General features: G+C 37.8%; 1 protein-coding gene across 4 annotated transcripts in view; it reads left to right on the top strand.

Annotated features, from left to right (window-relative positions):
* The first annotated feature begins 443 nt into the window (after positions 1-443).
* The window catches only part of skia (SKI proto-oncogene a), a 120,546-nt gene continuing 104,787 nt past the window's right edge, over positions 444-16,202 (top strand). For 3 of the 4 annotated variants that reach the window (XR_015496807.1, XR_015496808.1, XM_087262731.1), the window contains exon 1: positions 444-1,764. Coding sequence is in view for 2 of the 4 variants with exons in the window: in XM_087262731.1 (XP_087118857.1) it covers positions 853-1,764 (912 nt within the window). In the remaining 2 variants the exon portion in view is untranslated. 4 annotated transcript variants of the gene reach the window in all.

Raw genomic sequence — 16,202 nt, 5'->3', positions numbered from 1 at the left:
GAGTAAAATATCACAATCATTAAACAAAGCTTTGTTCAATAAATTTAAGAAATAATTAATAGCAGTGTATAAATAGTTGCAGTGCTATAATTAAAAAGTAATAAATATTTAATCCACAAATAAAAAAATAAAGTTGATGAATTACTATCCAAAAATAAGACAATACTTTAACAGTAAATTGTTTAAAAGTGTAAAAAAAAACTGTGTTAAGTACAGTGACCGTCTCTCTACAGCAGTGGGGAGTGAAGGATGGTTCTTGGAAGAGCCACAGTCTGCGGAGTCAGTCACATTCTTGGCTAGGATTCAATGACTGAGCCAGACACACACAAACACTGAGAGAGAGAGAGAGAGAGAGAGAGAGAGAGAGAGAGAGAGAGAGAGAGAGAGAGAGAGAGAGAGAGAGAGAGAGAGAGAGAGAGACTCTGCTGCTCACTGACTCACTCATACTGAACTGCAGGGGCAGAGGAGCGGAGGCGACGCGCCGTGTCCGGCTGCAGCGATCTCTACTCGCAGGCAAAAACACGGATTTAAAGTTTGCGGATTGTGTATTTGACTCGTGAAATTGACGTGGGACAAGTTCGGCCTTTCCGTGGGATAGTTCTGCTGCAACTTGCGCGCTTTTGCTCGTGTTACACTTGAGTTTTCTGTCTGTGGATATGGACAGAAGAGAGCCCGCTGCAGGGGAAGAAGACGCGCCGGTGGAAACCTTCGTCTGAGCGGGGATTTGATGAAGCCCTGTGGGCCTTCTTGTGCTTGTTTTCACGGACTTGGATTTAGAGACGCAGAACCAGGACCTTTGAGTCGCATTTCTTGCCCGACACTTGGTTTCAACGACAACGCGCTGCGCGAAACATGGAAACAGTAGCGCGACAGAGTTTCCAGCCTCACCCGGGACTGCAACAAACTCTCAAACAGTTTCACCTGAGCTCCATGATCTCCCTCGGAGGACCGGCCGCGTTCTCGGCCAGGTGGCAACACGATTTGCTCTTCAAGAAGGACGGTAAAGACATCCCGGAGCCCGTGCTGCACCTCCCCCCGATGCAGCCTCCTCCGGTGATGCCCGGGCCGCTCTTCATCCCGTCCGACCGCTCAACCGAGAGGTGCGAGACGGTCCTGGAGGGTGAGACCATCTCGTGCTTCGTGGTGGGCGGCGAGAAGCGCCTGTGCCTGCCGCAGATCCTCAACACGGTGCTGCGGGATTTCTCGCTCCAGCAGATCAACTCTGTGTGCGACGACCTGCACATCTACTGCTCGCGCTGCACCGCCGACCAGCTGGAGATCCTGAAGGTGATGGGCATCCTGCCGTTTGCCGCGCCGTCCTGCGGGCTCATCACCAAGACGGACGCGGAGCGGCTATGCAACGCGCTCATCTATGGGGGCACGTACCCGCCGCACTCCAAGAAGGAGCTGTACGGCTCTATTGAGCTGGAACTCACCGAGAAGAGCTTCAAGATCTACCACGAGTGCTTCGGGAAGTGTAAGGGTCTGCTGGTCCCGGAGCTCTACACAAGTCCCAACGCGCCCTGCATCCAATGCATGGACTGCAGGCTCATGTACCCGACCCATAAATTCGTGGTGCACAGTCACAAATCGCTGGAGAACAGGACTTGCCATTGGGGCTTTGACTCGGCCAACTGGAGGGCGTATGTGCTCCTGAGTCCGGATTACACGGGGAAAGAGGAGAAAGCGCGTCTGGAGCAGCTCCTGGATGACATTAAGGAGAAATTTGATTTCTCCAATAAATACAAGCGGAAAGCATCACAGGTGAGTCGATTTGTTGCGTTTTACGCTACATCCTCTCTTCTAGAAGTGTAACATTTTTTTTTTTTGGGGGGGGGGGGGGGGGGGGGGTCTCCTGCAAGTGTCAGAGGTCCATGACAAGCAGTTTTACTTTAACTTTTTAAAGTAAGCCAGTAGTGACTACCATCTTTTCCAGTTATATGAATAACTTTTCATTAGATACCTCTCCCTATTTAATTAATTTACTGTATTAAGTAATTAATTTCACTTAATAGATGTTATTGGAATTGGTGGTTCCATGAAGAAGCTTTAAAATGGTGTAAACTCTTATTACAAAAAAAAATTACAAAAAAAATTTGACACTAAGAAAACCCCCTCGTTCATTTTGAAGTGTGTGATTGTGCTTAATTCTATGCTGCTACTCAAATTGGTTATAGCTATTATTTTTTGCATCTGTGCACTATTCACTTCATTTCTAAACTATGTTTTCCATTCGTTACTGACACTTTTAAATGCTGTTCATCATGTATTGTTATTCATTTTGCTTTACTAGAAGTCATTGGGCTCATATGTGTGTCAGTTTTCAGAACAAATTGGATCGTATTCTAGTCATATCAGGAACTGGTGTTCAAGTTATTACTAAACATTCTTAATCTTACTTGTAGGGTTGTATATTACACAAAACCATGCAGCTATTCTGACTAGTCATCGCATCAAATAAGGAAGCAATTGAAACTTTAAGGACTGGCTTTCAGTGAAATTTAACCATATTCTATGCGGTGACTTTTAGATTACTCACTAGTAGTAAAAAAATAGATATTGTGAAAATGGCTTGCCATATATTCATTCGCCATCAGATGAATGCTTGGAAAGCAGCCAGGAGTGTCAGTACTTTGGTGACACAAACTTCAGTCTCGACAGTAAGTAGTTCTTTGGCAGACGTACAGTGCACTTCTTATAGGGACAGTCCCCTCGGCACAACCTGAGGTTAAGTGCTATTGCAATGTTCCTGAATCACCTCTGCCAGTATTCAAACCAACAATCTCACCGTTGGCAGACAAGATCTTTTAACCACTAAGCCACACCACCAGGGTGAAATTTGTATGTCTAAGGTTTTGCGTTGGCATATTCCAAGCAGTGTCAGCTTCCCTCCTTAGATGAGTGCTTGGAAATGAGCCAGGAGTGTCAGTTCTTTGGTGACCCAGTCTTCAGGCTCCAGAGACTATCATGATATTGGTTTCCCAGTCCAAATGTTACAACCCGATATCCAGGAGGTGGGAGGGGGTGGTGAGATGTGGATTCTGCCGTCAGACATCGGGATACAGTGGCAGTCACAGTGGCCTAAGTGTATTGCAATGAAATATTTAGTTTGACCAAGAAAAAAAAATAGAAATCACAGAAAGCATGTTTGCATACTGCATATAATTGACCAAAGACTAACCCTCAGTGCCGTGACCTCTGTCCCTTTGGCCTTTACAGTAGATACAGTGCTGCATGTGTAAACAAACAATCATTTAGAGCCATTAAAGGCCAGGGCGCTTGTAGTCTTCATCTTTCTCTCTCGGTCTGTCTAGTGCTTGTTTTTATCATTTCGTTCCTCCATCTGTCTCTCTCGAGCCCAGCATGACTTCCACATGTCCCACAGCAACGGCGTCATGTTATGGTAATTCAGAAATGGGTCGTTTAGCTATCACAGGTACTTGACAGTGGATGTGTTTTTAATGACTGAGCCATTGAGGGTGTAATCACAAGGCTGCTGAAGGGTGGGGGGGGGGGGGGGGGTAACGTTCTCAAGTTTGCTGCTTTGCAACACAAAGTTCATTTCTGGATGTTTTTGGCAGGAACAATGCGATTAAGCAGTCTCAGGCTGATTGTTTTATGTTTATCTGCTTTGGGTTGTCTTGGTCTCGGGTTACTCGCATGTGTGGTGGCTCTTCTTACCCCTGGGGCTTGAATGCTTGACTCTTATAGCAGACAGGGTCCTGTTTGTGAGGCAGAGGATTAGAGGAAAAGTTTTTTAGTAGTGTGCCCCTCCTGCTCCAATACACACACAAACACTCAGTGAATGGCAGGCCTGGTCATTTGCATGAACTGTTTCCCCTGAATGGAGCTGATGATGCAGGGATTGGAGTATTGTGGTGGAAACGGAATATGAACCAACAAAGAGGTGCATTCACCAACATCTCCTCCCTCCCATCTCTCTGTGATCAGCCCTCCATCACCTTCCCCCACCATCCAGCTCTCACCCAGTTACTTTTCCTTGTATGAATAGAGCAAACTGAAGTCTTCGGTGTGTTTGCGCACTTTTCCCGTTTTCTGTCTGTTTTCGCGTTGACGTTGTGTGTCATAAGTGCTTGGCCGATTGAATGGGTCCTTACAGTGAATGACGCTGCCTCGTTAACATCGAGCTGTTTCCCTCGGTCTCGAGTGAGACCAAAATGTCCCGGAGCTCTCTGCATTATCACATTATCAGACCCCCCACAGCAGGCTTTTATTCCTCTCAAGAGCTTTTCTGCCTCTCACCACACACAAGAGGGAACACTCTCAAACCGTCTGGAATCGGAAGTGGAATATATCTGTATATCCATCTAGAGAGAGGGAGATTTGGTGTATTTTTACATGCGCCCGACCGCCTGGTCACTCCTTTGCCAGGAAGAGTCAGAGATTTGATATTGATGACTTCATAATGGCTTCCACACAATTTCATTTGCGACTTGGATGTTTGTAGAGTAAGACTGAGGCCTGTAATGTACTCTATTTGAATGCTCGAAGCTACGCAAGCTCGATTCCAAATTAGGGCTTGGTGATAAAACCGTTATGGATATTTATTGACCGAACACCATTGTCTATATCGGTATGTAGTTTCGGTATAAAGCGCTATAGTTTTATTAAAATGTGGCTGTTGGGTTTAAGAGTCTCTTCAACACGTATGTTGATTTTATTATAAAAATATGATATTTTGTTTAAATATTTCTGTTTTTGACTATTTAAACTATTTGCCTTAGTAATGTTGGTAAATGAAAATTAAGTGGTTAAATATAAAAAATCCTAATATTGCTAAATGTCTTGTCAATAAATATTCTAATTATCAATATCGAATAATATGAAACACGATATTGTGATCATTTTTTTTTTTTGCAACATCGCCCAACCCTATTTCAAATGTCACTGTGCTATACAAATTCAATGGTAGTGATTATTCTTCATTTTTAATCTTCAGGATCAGTTTATTTAAACAGAAAAAATAAGGAGATTTTGTTGAGATATTTATATTTTACATTGTGATATAATGCAAAATGTAATTTAATCCCGGACGAGCCCCCATTTTTCTATCGAGCAACAAAAATCCATGAATGTGTGATTGGTGGTGCTTTAGTGGAGTTTTGGTGGTAAAATGTTTTACATTGTGATATATTGCAAAAGGTGGCGCAGTGGGTAGCACAGTCACCTCACATCAAGAAGGTTGCTGGTTCGAACCCGGGCTGGGTCAGTAGGCATTTCTGTGTGGAGTTTGCATGTTCCACTCTGGCGACCCCTGATTAAAAAAATGACTTAGCCTAAAAGAAAATGAATGAATGAACAAATTGTAAAATTTTATTTATAACCGGACGAGCCCCCACTTTGCTATCAAGCAACAAAAACCCTGTGATTGGTGGCGCTTTAGTGGAGAAATATTTTACATTGTGATATATTGCAAAATGTAATTTACTCCTAAGATGGCGAAGCATAATTTTCAGCTGTTAAATTGTGCTATTGCAACCTTGCAATACAAACGTATTTGCCCTGAGGATTCCTAATGCAATTGATTTAGACAGCAGTTTGTATGTTTGAGCGTTTTTGTCTGGGCAGCATATTCTGTGTGATTGTGACAGAGCTGTTTGGTTTTTGCTGAGTTATTTACAGATCTTACTGTTCCTCATCTGTGAAAAGTAGTCTGGCAGTCTCTCTCTCTCTCTCTCTCTCTCTCTCTCTCTCTCTCTCTCTCTCTCACTCACTCTCTCTCTCTGGGTGGGGTGAAGAAACTTCCTCTTTCTCTACTGCTTGCCGAGGGAAGGTCACAGACTGTGTAGTTACTCAACCTCCTTTAACATATGTGTGTGTGTATAAGTGTTTGTGAGAGCATGTCTGTCTGGTGCTTTCAGTCTGCAGCCGGAAGACGTAGAAAGACAGGATGTACTGTGTTCCTCACTCATACACACACTCATAATTAAGCGCAAAACGTACCTAGCCATTATCTTCTGTCAAGTTGTCTCAGGTCTTTTAATACTCTGTGGTTAAAAAAGTAGTGTCATACTTGTCTGAGATCTTGTTCAGAGGGTTCAAAAGAGTTTGGCTGCTTGGTAAACAATGCTGGAGCTTGCTGAACTGTAGTATACAGGTTCAAAGTGTAAGCATTGGTGTTGAGTTGGCTTCATGAGTTATCATGATTACTTTATACTGATAAAAATGTCTGGACGTAATTGTCAGGAGTGGTGCTGAATGATTAGGTGGATTAAGGACGAAATCGCTTTAGACTTTGTAAACAAGCCTTGTAGGTGAGTAAATGCCTCGAATAGACTCAATGCTAGGCATTTTGATTAATTAGGAATGAGTAATTACATGATACGCTTGTTAATATATCACAAATAATTAGTGTTTGGTGAAGATAAACCAAAAATCAAGGCAATTTTCATACATTATATGTCTGGCAGAAGCATTGAATGGACAAAAAGGTTATATTTTACGATACAATGGTATTGTGATTACTGCTTTAAAACATGTTCTTTTTAAATGTCTGGGTAAAAAACAACAACTTTTTCCCCCATTGAAATATATTTCATTTTAACACTTTAAATATTTTAAAACAATAAACAAGTCAGGCAAAATAACTAAAATAAATCATTGACTTCTGCAGTTTTTATTAGTTTCAAAAACACAATTTTCTTTAAAACTTTAGGCATCTTTGGATATCTTTCTTTTCTTTAGATATAAAGTAAGCCATTGTTCAGGTATACAGCATGCTTGGATGTTGGTTTATAAGCGATTTGTTTTTCAGATGTTACCTGAATCAAGGGCTGACCAGTAGCTTTTGATCTGGGGAGTCCTTTTCTGCTGGAGATACTATTGCCCTAAAAAACTCAATAGAATAGTTAAATTTAAAAAATCAATTATGAATACACTAGAAGCGGTATAGCAGAACATTTTAACGATTTTAAAACCTTGACTTTTCAAAACCGCGGTAAACCTTAAAACCGTCTATCATCCCATGCCTAGTCAATATAGATTTTTGGTTTTGTTTCTGATGCATTGAATAAAAGTTAAAGGTTGACACATTTTACAGTTGAGTTTGTCCAGCTGTCTGTTTGTCCATCCCGGACGAGCCCCCATTTTGCTATAGGGCAACAAAAGCGGGAACCCATGAACGTGTGATTGGTGGTGCTTTAGTGGAGTATTGGTGGAGAATCTCACATCATGGATGTTACCGAAGATCATCTTGAATGAGGTGTGTTTGGAGGTTTAGTACTTTCATGGTTTGCCTGCCTTTTTGGCAATTTTAGGTTAGTTGTAGTGGTTTCATTAATGTGGGTCATACCCCTGTCTGACATTTCTGAACTCATTTATTATACAGTTTTTTATATTTGATTTTGTATTTGATTTAACTTTTTATTTGACGTCTCTACTTTTGTTTTTGTTATTGTTGAGTCTGAGGTTTTGAATGGTCAATCTGTGTAAACATGTCACATGTGGAAGTTTACATAAGACATTTGACATGTATTGCTCTACCATAATTTATTGATGTGTATTTGCATGGTTAGATTTGCTTGACAATAATAGCTGTGCTTTTCATCTTTGTAGTAAAGAAAGCACAAAAAAAAGCCCATATCATGAGCATTTCCCACTTAGTCATGCATTTGATTTCCCCCTCTGAGTTTCCTGTTAAATGTGGAGGCGTTTTTATCAGGGGTTATTTAGAGAGCTTTGGCAGACGGCATGTTCTTGCCGCCAGTGCAGGAAAACCGCAGCTCAGCGATGGGAAAGCAGAGTTGCGACAGCCGCATTCCAGGACCGCCACTCCCAAAGTGCAGCGAGAGACTGAATATGTAAATGGAAGTATGAATGGGCATGAATGAAGCGTGCCCTCTTACTCTCTCGTGCGCATTCGCTGAGCGTCTGCCGGCACACACTCGCACCTGCACGCTATCATTACTCTTCCCCTGCTGACTTCTCGTCTCCTCCACAATCATCTGTGTTTTTTTTCCCTTTCTCTCGATCTTTAATTCCCCCCAGGTGCTGGAAGTGGGTAGTAAACCTCTCTAATCATCCAGTCATTAAAGCAGAACCGCTCTCAGCCTTTGAAGCCATTTTCTTGCTTAATTGTTCACTCTTTGGAAACAAAGCTACGTAATTTAGACTAAATCATGCCCTTGATGAACACCTTGCGTGTTCGCTCACTTCCGTCCTCCGCGTTCGGTTCGGCTGACTTGTGATTTTTTTTATGTCGGAGAGAGAGCGAGAGAGAGAGAGTGGCATCCTTCCAAGTGCCTCAGAGAATTCTGGGATATCTGATGGAGAAATGAAAGGGTGCAAGAGCTTTGGGAGAGGAAGCCAGTTCCCGGAGGGGATATTAGGTATGTCCCGTCTCATTCGCCAGGCATATCATTCTTAAGCCACACACACACACATGCACAGCGGACGGTTCATCTGGACTCAGCTCAGCAGCAGCTGGCCTCTGGTATGCATATCAATGGCCGTAGCACGAAAAGCTGCATTTGCGGATTTCTCTGCCCCCCCTATATGAAATGCAAGGGGTTCTACAGGCACAGAGAGTCTTGCAGCTGCCGACGATATAAACCAGAGGATCTGTCTAAGAACCGAGCTGAGCGGCTGTTCTGAGACATCACAGGTCAAAGTTTTCGTAAGTATGTTCCAGAACTTAGACTCGTGAGGTCAAAGACCTGCGAGGCAGAGAAACGGAGCCCATGTTGTTCAGTCGGTTACTGATATGAACAGGCTCTTGTTTGGATATCCGCAAGGGTCATTTTTATTGTTGCGCAAGACTGCCAGACGAGAATCTCGAACAGTATGAAACTCTACGAAAAAAAACACAGTAATCTGTTGCTTTCATAACAAAGCTCATTCCTCCCACTGATCCAGAATCCCCAAAAAAACTTGTGTGTAGTTCTGGGTGGTTATTAAATTCGACAGGGCTTTTTCTTTTCTTTTTTTAGGACTGAGCAGCAGCTGAGTGTTTTAACGAGTCTCCTTTAGGTGCTAATTAAGATATTTCAAAGAGTCCGTCACCGACAAGCCCGAACTGATGGATCATAACTGTGATTAACCGGGCGAAGAGAGAAAATATGTGGCTTTGTTTTAGAGATAAGACGCGAACATCTCCCTGGAACAATTGAGAGCGTAATTGCTTTTGTGGCTCTAATAGAATGCAAATGTAAGTCAATTCATTCGTTTTTTTTTACATTAACAGTTCAGTTCATGTGTGAAGATTCGCGCTTGGCTTATTTGCATCCTTGCTAATTTGATCAGTTTTTCACCTCTTGAGCTGAATTTTCGAATCAAAATGGCACTTATTCAGCTTTACTGTTCATCACTATTTAGCAGCCTCAGTGGGAAGTATGGCTTTCTTAGCTTTTATTTTTTCTATCAGTTACTTTAAAAGATGCCTGTGAGATCAAATATACTTAAGTAATAGGCTTCATTCACGCTGGGTGCCCTATTTAATTTGCTGAAATGAAAATAAGGATGTGAGGGATGGAAGAACAGTATATTTAATGTGTTGTCACAACTCACAACCATTTTTTTCAGCTGGAAGTGTTTTATATAGGCAAAGTTCCAATGTTTTGACATATGAATAATTGATGCCCATGTACACACTAAAAGAGAAGAGACTGTACTTCAAGCCCAAATCTTAAACTAATTTACAAAAAATTAAATAGGCTGTGAACTGTAAGTTTTTTAATCTGTTCTAAAATATTTATGATTTTAAATAAATAAGCAGTTTAATAAAAGTGACAAATTAATAAAAATATAAATAAAAAAATAACAGTGTAGTAGTAACAATAAATATTTAATTGACATCAACACATATAATAATAATAACAATAATAACACTAATAATAATAATAATAATTATTATTATTATTATTATTATATAATTTTTGTTGTCATCATTATTATTATATTATTTTTGTTATTATTATAAGTATTATTATTATTATGGTATTTAGCCGCACCATATTGGTGTTTCATAACATCTAATTTTTATGAGGTGGTTTGTTAGCCCAACACTCAACCCCCAACCTGGAGGACCAGGATATACAAACATACACTACGGACAATTTAGCTTACCCAGTTCACCTACAGCACATGTCTTAGGACTGTTGGAGCACCCGGAGGAAACCCCTTGTAGACACGGGGAGAACATGCAAACAGACACAGGCAGTGTCTAACAACAATAATAATAATAATAATAATAATAATAATAATAATAATAATAATAATAATAATAATAATAATAATAATAATAATAATAATAATAATAATAAATAATAATTAATTTTGAAATAATGAAGATCAAAGTCTTTTTAAGGATATTCCAGAAATTATTTGGTCAAAAATACATATTTTTAAAATGAATTAATGTAATGAAAAAAATTTTACTACAAATTTTATAATTTATGTACATTTATGTATTTTTTATTTAAGTTTTAATTGATTTATAAAAAAAGTTTTGTTTTTATTTGTATAAAGATTTTGTTTTTATTTTAATTAAAAATAAAATCATAATAAAATAAAACATATACAAAATTCTAAACAGTCCCCTTCCTTCTTAGAAATATAATATTGGCCAAATCTGATGGGAATTATACTACTAAATGTTGACAATTTAATTAGCCATTAATGAAGTTCTAATCTAGTTAAAACTCTGCCTGCTAGCAAACTCGCTAGTTTTTAAAACTCAAAGCACTGCAACTCAAGAGAGCTAACCTGAAGCCCTCGCAGCCCACACAATCACAGGCGAAGAAACCTTTCGATTTCAGTTATATTGCAATCGAAAACAACAACAGTGCCTTAATATGCTCCCTTACATAATTTCCCCTCGTCATAGCCTAAGCCATGTTGTGACATTATATCACATGCGCTTGTTAAGCCTCCTAGTCATTCCGGCCCTCCCCCAGGATGCAGTAGCCCAAAATCTCATTAATGTCAGATGGAGATAAACACAGATAAAAGAGAGAGGTTCATCACAGGCCATCTTCTCTTTTCACACTCCTTCCACCAACCCCCACACATCAGTCAGCCCGGGCGCTGAGTGTGTGTGTGTGTGTTTGTATTGGCTGGCCTTTGGGAGAGTATTCATATACCTGGGCGATTGGGATGGATGGGGGAGGTGGAGGCCGATGGCAGACAGAGGAGTGTGGGATGGAGGAGGGAGATTTTTTTTCTCTGTCTGGCATTAACATGGAGGAGGGGTGGGAAAATAGATGGGTTTCAGGGGATTTCCTCAGTTACTCTGATTGTCGATGTAAGACTGGATGCGGTAATATGTAAGGTGTGAGATAAACGTTTGGTTAAATATGAGACACTGTTTTTTCCATGCGTCTGTCAAGAGCTCCAAATATGACAATTAAATCTAAGGGCAAAAACTCCATGAAACATTTGCGAATCAAGCGCCGTTTAAATCCAGTGGGTGAATAAAAATTTGTTATGCTCTTAAAATATGCACCCACTTTGATGATTGACTTTCGGTCAAGGATTTTAGGATGACCAAAGCAACATTTCAGTTGTCTGACTGCAGGTTTATCTATTAATGGGGTACCATCGTGCCCCAGTTCCCACAGAAAGACGGGCTGCCATTTTCGCTGTTTAAATGAGCTACGTGGTTTTGCTAAAAAATGCACGACTTTCTTTTTTCTCACTGATATCGCAATGTGAACATTCGCAACAGTCACATTCATATGCAATGTTGAGTCGGAATTATAGTTGACCAGGAGCAAAGAACTGTATTGAATTACTGTATCTATACAGAATTTATATGATTTATGCAAAAAAAAAAATCCAAGTATTTACATTTCAAAGCAAAAACATGTATTTTTTACCATTTTAATTTGACCTATTTTCAGGAAAAACTCTTCATTTCGACTTATTTCTTTGGAAGTTCAAAACAAAACAAAGTTTTTATTTGAGCTAAGAACTTTTAAGATATTTGGACTAGAAATGAAACAAAGTAAAGTTTAAAAAAAAAAAGCGTTGCTATCATTCAATTTCTGTACCTGAATATTGTTGGACTATGGGACGATAACCATTTTCAAGGTATATCGCAGTTTATAAAAGTCAAGGTTTTGAAACCAAAATATTGTTATCGTTCCATTGATATATACAAGATTTTTTTGTTCATGTTTTATTTTGGAGTTGAAAAGATATGCAAAGATGCCATTTAAAAAAGTAAAGAAATCTCTATATGTTTTAAGTTTTTGTCTTAAAAAGAATGTATTTTTGAGTAGTGAGCACAATACCGTCAAACTGTGACATTTTTATCCAAAGTTATTATACCATCAGAATCTTATACAGACCCATGCCTTTATTAATCTCCCCAGAAAACGATCAAATACTGCAATCCAAACTATCTTGTGAAACTGTCCATATCGCAATATTTATGGCAGAACATTTTTTTTTAAATATCATTTTATTTTTAGTATCATGCAGCCCTAGTTTCCATCGCAGTGTATGTACTTTTTTCTTATCTGTCTAGTTGTAAGTTGTGCGCTTTTATGTGCATTTTAATATGTATGCACATCTCAGTGTTCTCATTAAGATTTCATTCAGAAAAACAGCTAAATGGAAACATGCCGAAACTTGACAAGTCAATGAAAAGAAAACCTCTTTGCACTTTATTAATTTGTGTCTGTAGATTTCACTTAGAGTTCATAAATCTCCACTTCAGCAGCTTTTATACCAAACTTCAGTTTCTTTTTCATACCTATCTGGTGAAGGTTTTTCAGAGGGACATGTTTATACATGCATAATATGCCTGATTTTATACAACATTTTCTTTCTGGCTGTTTGCAGGACACTCAAAAAATTATTTGTGCTACTTGTTCTATTTACTTGATTAAAATGAGCTGAAACAACACAATTCTGGAGATTTTTAGGGAAACTTAATTGCTTTGTGTTCAATCTATTTATATTTGTTGTTAACTTAATTGATTTGTGTTTGGACAACATTATTGAATTTGCAGTGTATTATCAGATCAATGAAGTCATATAAAGCGATTAGCAAAACCTCCTCTGTCAAAACCTTTTTTGTGCTAGAAATGTATGTGAATCAGCAAATACTTCTTTAAATAATGCCTCATTTGTATATTTAAACAACATTTTGTAAAACTTGTAGTACACAAAATGTTTGCAATTCTAAATGGACTCAGTCAAACGGGACTACAGAGATAATTATACTTCATTTTTTATTCTATTCACCTGCGGTGTCTCGCCTTAATGAAAGACATGAACATTTAATGTCAGACAGACTGTTAGGATCAAATAGCACGTCCAAGTGAGTGGATGAATTAGCTAAACAAGTGGGAAAGAAAAGGAGCTTGATCCAGCGTGCTGTCTGGCAGTTCATTTCTGGGACATGCGCTCTTCGCTTTAAATAAATAACACCTCGTTCGCTCCTGCTTTTTTTGTATTCATTCATTCATGCGGCTGCAGATATGTATTATTAATGACAGTTAAGCACGCAGAGAAGGAAACACTTTTTCCTGGATTTTGAAAAATTCATCCCGCAACTGAATCAGCATCCATTTCAGCAGAGAAGTCCTCTTTCTCTGCTTTAATCTAAAATAGTTTGCCTTCACAAAAATAATGTTTATTAAAATCAACAGTTTGATTTTGTACATTTTCTTTCATATTTTGATTGCATTGCACAGTTCTGAAATGATTTTTGTTTACTGATGATGTAACCAAGGCTGTCTGGGTGGGGACAAATGATATGAACCAATAATATCTTAGTCTTGTCCAATGTTCATAACCCAATTAATTGCAAATGGATACATTCAAACACGTTTATTGATATATATTGAGCAGTAAATCTGAAATATGTCATATTGAAGAAGTCACTTTTTTATAGTTTCCCTTTTTGTTGAATTTGTGTCAGATTTTTTCAGCTGTTTTTATTTTTTCAAGGCCACAAATAATGGAAATAATAACAAATAATTTTCTATCTGAAAATTGCAGCCCGGTTCTTTAGACTGCCTCTGTGATTGAAGATCGCTGAGCTAAATATGTGTTTTTTGGTGTGTGTGCTCTGGGATTTTCTGCTATGTCAGCTGAGCCCTATTGTCTTTGTGTGACAGAGTGAGTCAGCCTTTAGCTGGCAGTGTGTGTTTATGTGCGCTTGTGTGTCTAAGAGCAGTCCGACACATGACCCTTCTCATCAAACCCCTCTCTATTCAGGCACACTGACCAATCGGATGCTTCCCTAAACCTATTATAGGACAGATGGCTGTCTGACAGAGGCAGCGTGACACACACAAACACACACATAAAGAGACACTTCCTTAAAGTGGATGACTATAAAAAAACACTTTTTTTTGGAGTCATACTGACCCTGTATAGCAGCTTTCCTTACATCTGCACATCATAATTTTGAATGACGCTACATACATTATATTTGATATAAATTATTATAATGTTTTGCATAATTAAATTTAAACCTAATTTTAATTTATTAGACATTTTCTCTCTTTTTTTGTATATGTTATAAACTTTTTCTTTTTGTCAGTAATGCTTTTTTATTCTTAGTAACACTGTGTAGAAATTATTTATTATTTTATTCAATAAATGAAATATTATTTATAATCAAACATATTTTATTGATAATTAAAACTGGCAGTTAAAATTCTAATTAAGTTCCAGAAGGAATAATGTTTGCAGAAAAACTCATTAAAAGTAATGCTATTCTTTTTAAAATTGTGCTTTCATCAAGGAACCCTGAGTTTTAAAAAGCGTATTAGGGTTTCCAAAAATAATATATTGTTTTCAAGAGCATTGGCAGCAGAAAAACGAGCAAAAATGAAATGTATTATAAATGAAAATGTTTTTTAGTATGTTATATCGAATATTATGTCAAATATATTGCAGAATGATCCTGTATTTTAATCAAATAAATGCAGTCATAGTGAGTACTTCAGGCATCTAAAAATATTATAAAATAAATAAATAAATCTTTTCTGGGCAAAAATTATGACATTGAGATGCTTTTGTATAATATAAAATACAAACAATATATAAATATAAATATAAAATTGATATTTGATATTAAAAATAAGTTATTAAAACTTTTTTCTAGGCAAAAATTATGATATTGAGATGTAATTGTATAATATAAAATGCAAAAAATATATAAATAAAAAATTGATATTTAATATTTGATATTAAAAGTAAATTAATAAAACTTTTCTGGGCAAAAAAATATGATATTGAGATGTTTTTGTGTATTATAAAATGCAAAAAAATATCTAAATATAAAACTGATATTTGATATTTGAAATAAATTAATAAAACTTTTTTGCGCAAAAAAACATGACGTTAAAATGTTTTTGTATAATAAAATAAAATAATATATTTATATATATAATTGATATTTAATTTTCATATGAATTAATTAACACATTAGTTTATTCATTTTAAATTAATAATACTTTTCTGGCCAAAAATTTTAACATTGAGATGTTTTTTGTATAATATAAAATACAAAATTTTATATTTGATATTAATATTTATATACACATAAAATATGAATAATTATGTGAAAATCATTGTTATCATAAATATATGTTCAATCCTAAATATGGTGTGAATTATAATATTTACTTTTAAAGTTTTACTATCATTTATTGTTTTTTTTTATTTTTATCATGTACCATGCAAGTTCGTAAAGACTTTTATAAGCATGTAAAGCCTTGCAGGCTCAGAAAGAAAGAAAGAAATAGACACGCGACATCCTTCCTCACCCCGTTCTAAATGAAGCACCCGCCTGGGCCCAGTGGCACTGGTTTGCGTTGCACCATAATTTGGTTTGGTTAGTCAGACTTATATAACTGGCCGTTCTTTGAAGTGTGCCCTGCACTGAAGGATCCTACTCCATAATGTGTAATTTGACATTGAAATGAGTAGACAGACATACTATTACAGTACACGGCTAGAAAATATGCAACTCCCATCCTCTAGTTATGTTTGCTGAGAGTGGAATGAAACACCGCTGTCTGCGCTTTTGGCTACATCTACAGAGCGAGACAGATGACGGGTTTGCCATCGTGACTGCTGTTCTGATGTCAGTTCCAGACTGGCAACAGGGTATGGAAGATATTAAGCGGACAATTCATAGCACGAATGCGGATCAAATACGTTTACTCACTCATAACTCCGTCTGTCACCCACCCAAATGCTTCATCATTGAATCAGGCCAT

Source organism: Danio rerio, chromosome 8 (assembly GCF_052040795.2).
Source record: "Danio rerio strain M-AB ecotype USA chromosome 8, GRCz13ab, whole genome shotgun sequence".
Taxonomy (NCBI): Eukaryota; Metazoa; Chordata; class Actinopteri; order Cypriniformes; family Danionidae; genus Danio; species Danio rerio.
Note: the sequence above shows the minus strand (reverse complement) of the source record. Positions and strands in the feature narration are given on the sequence as shown.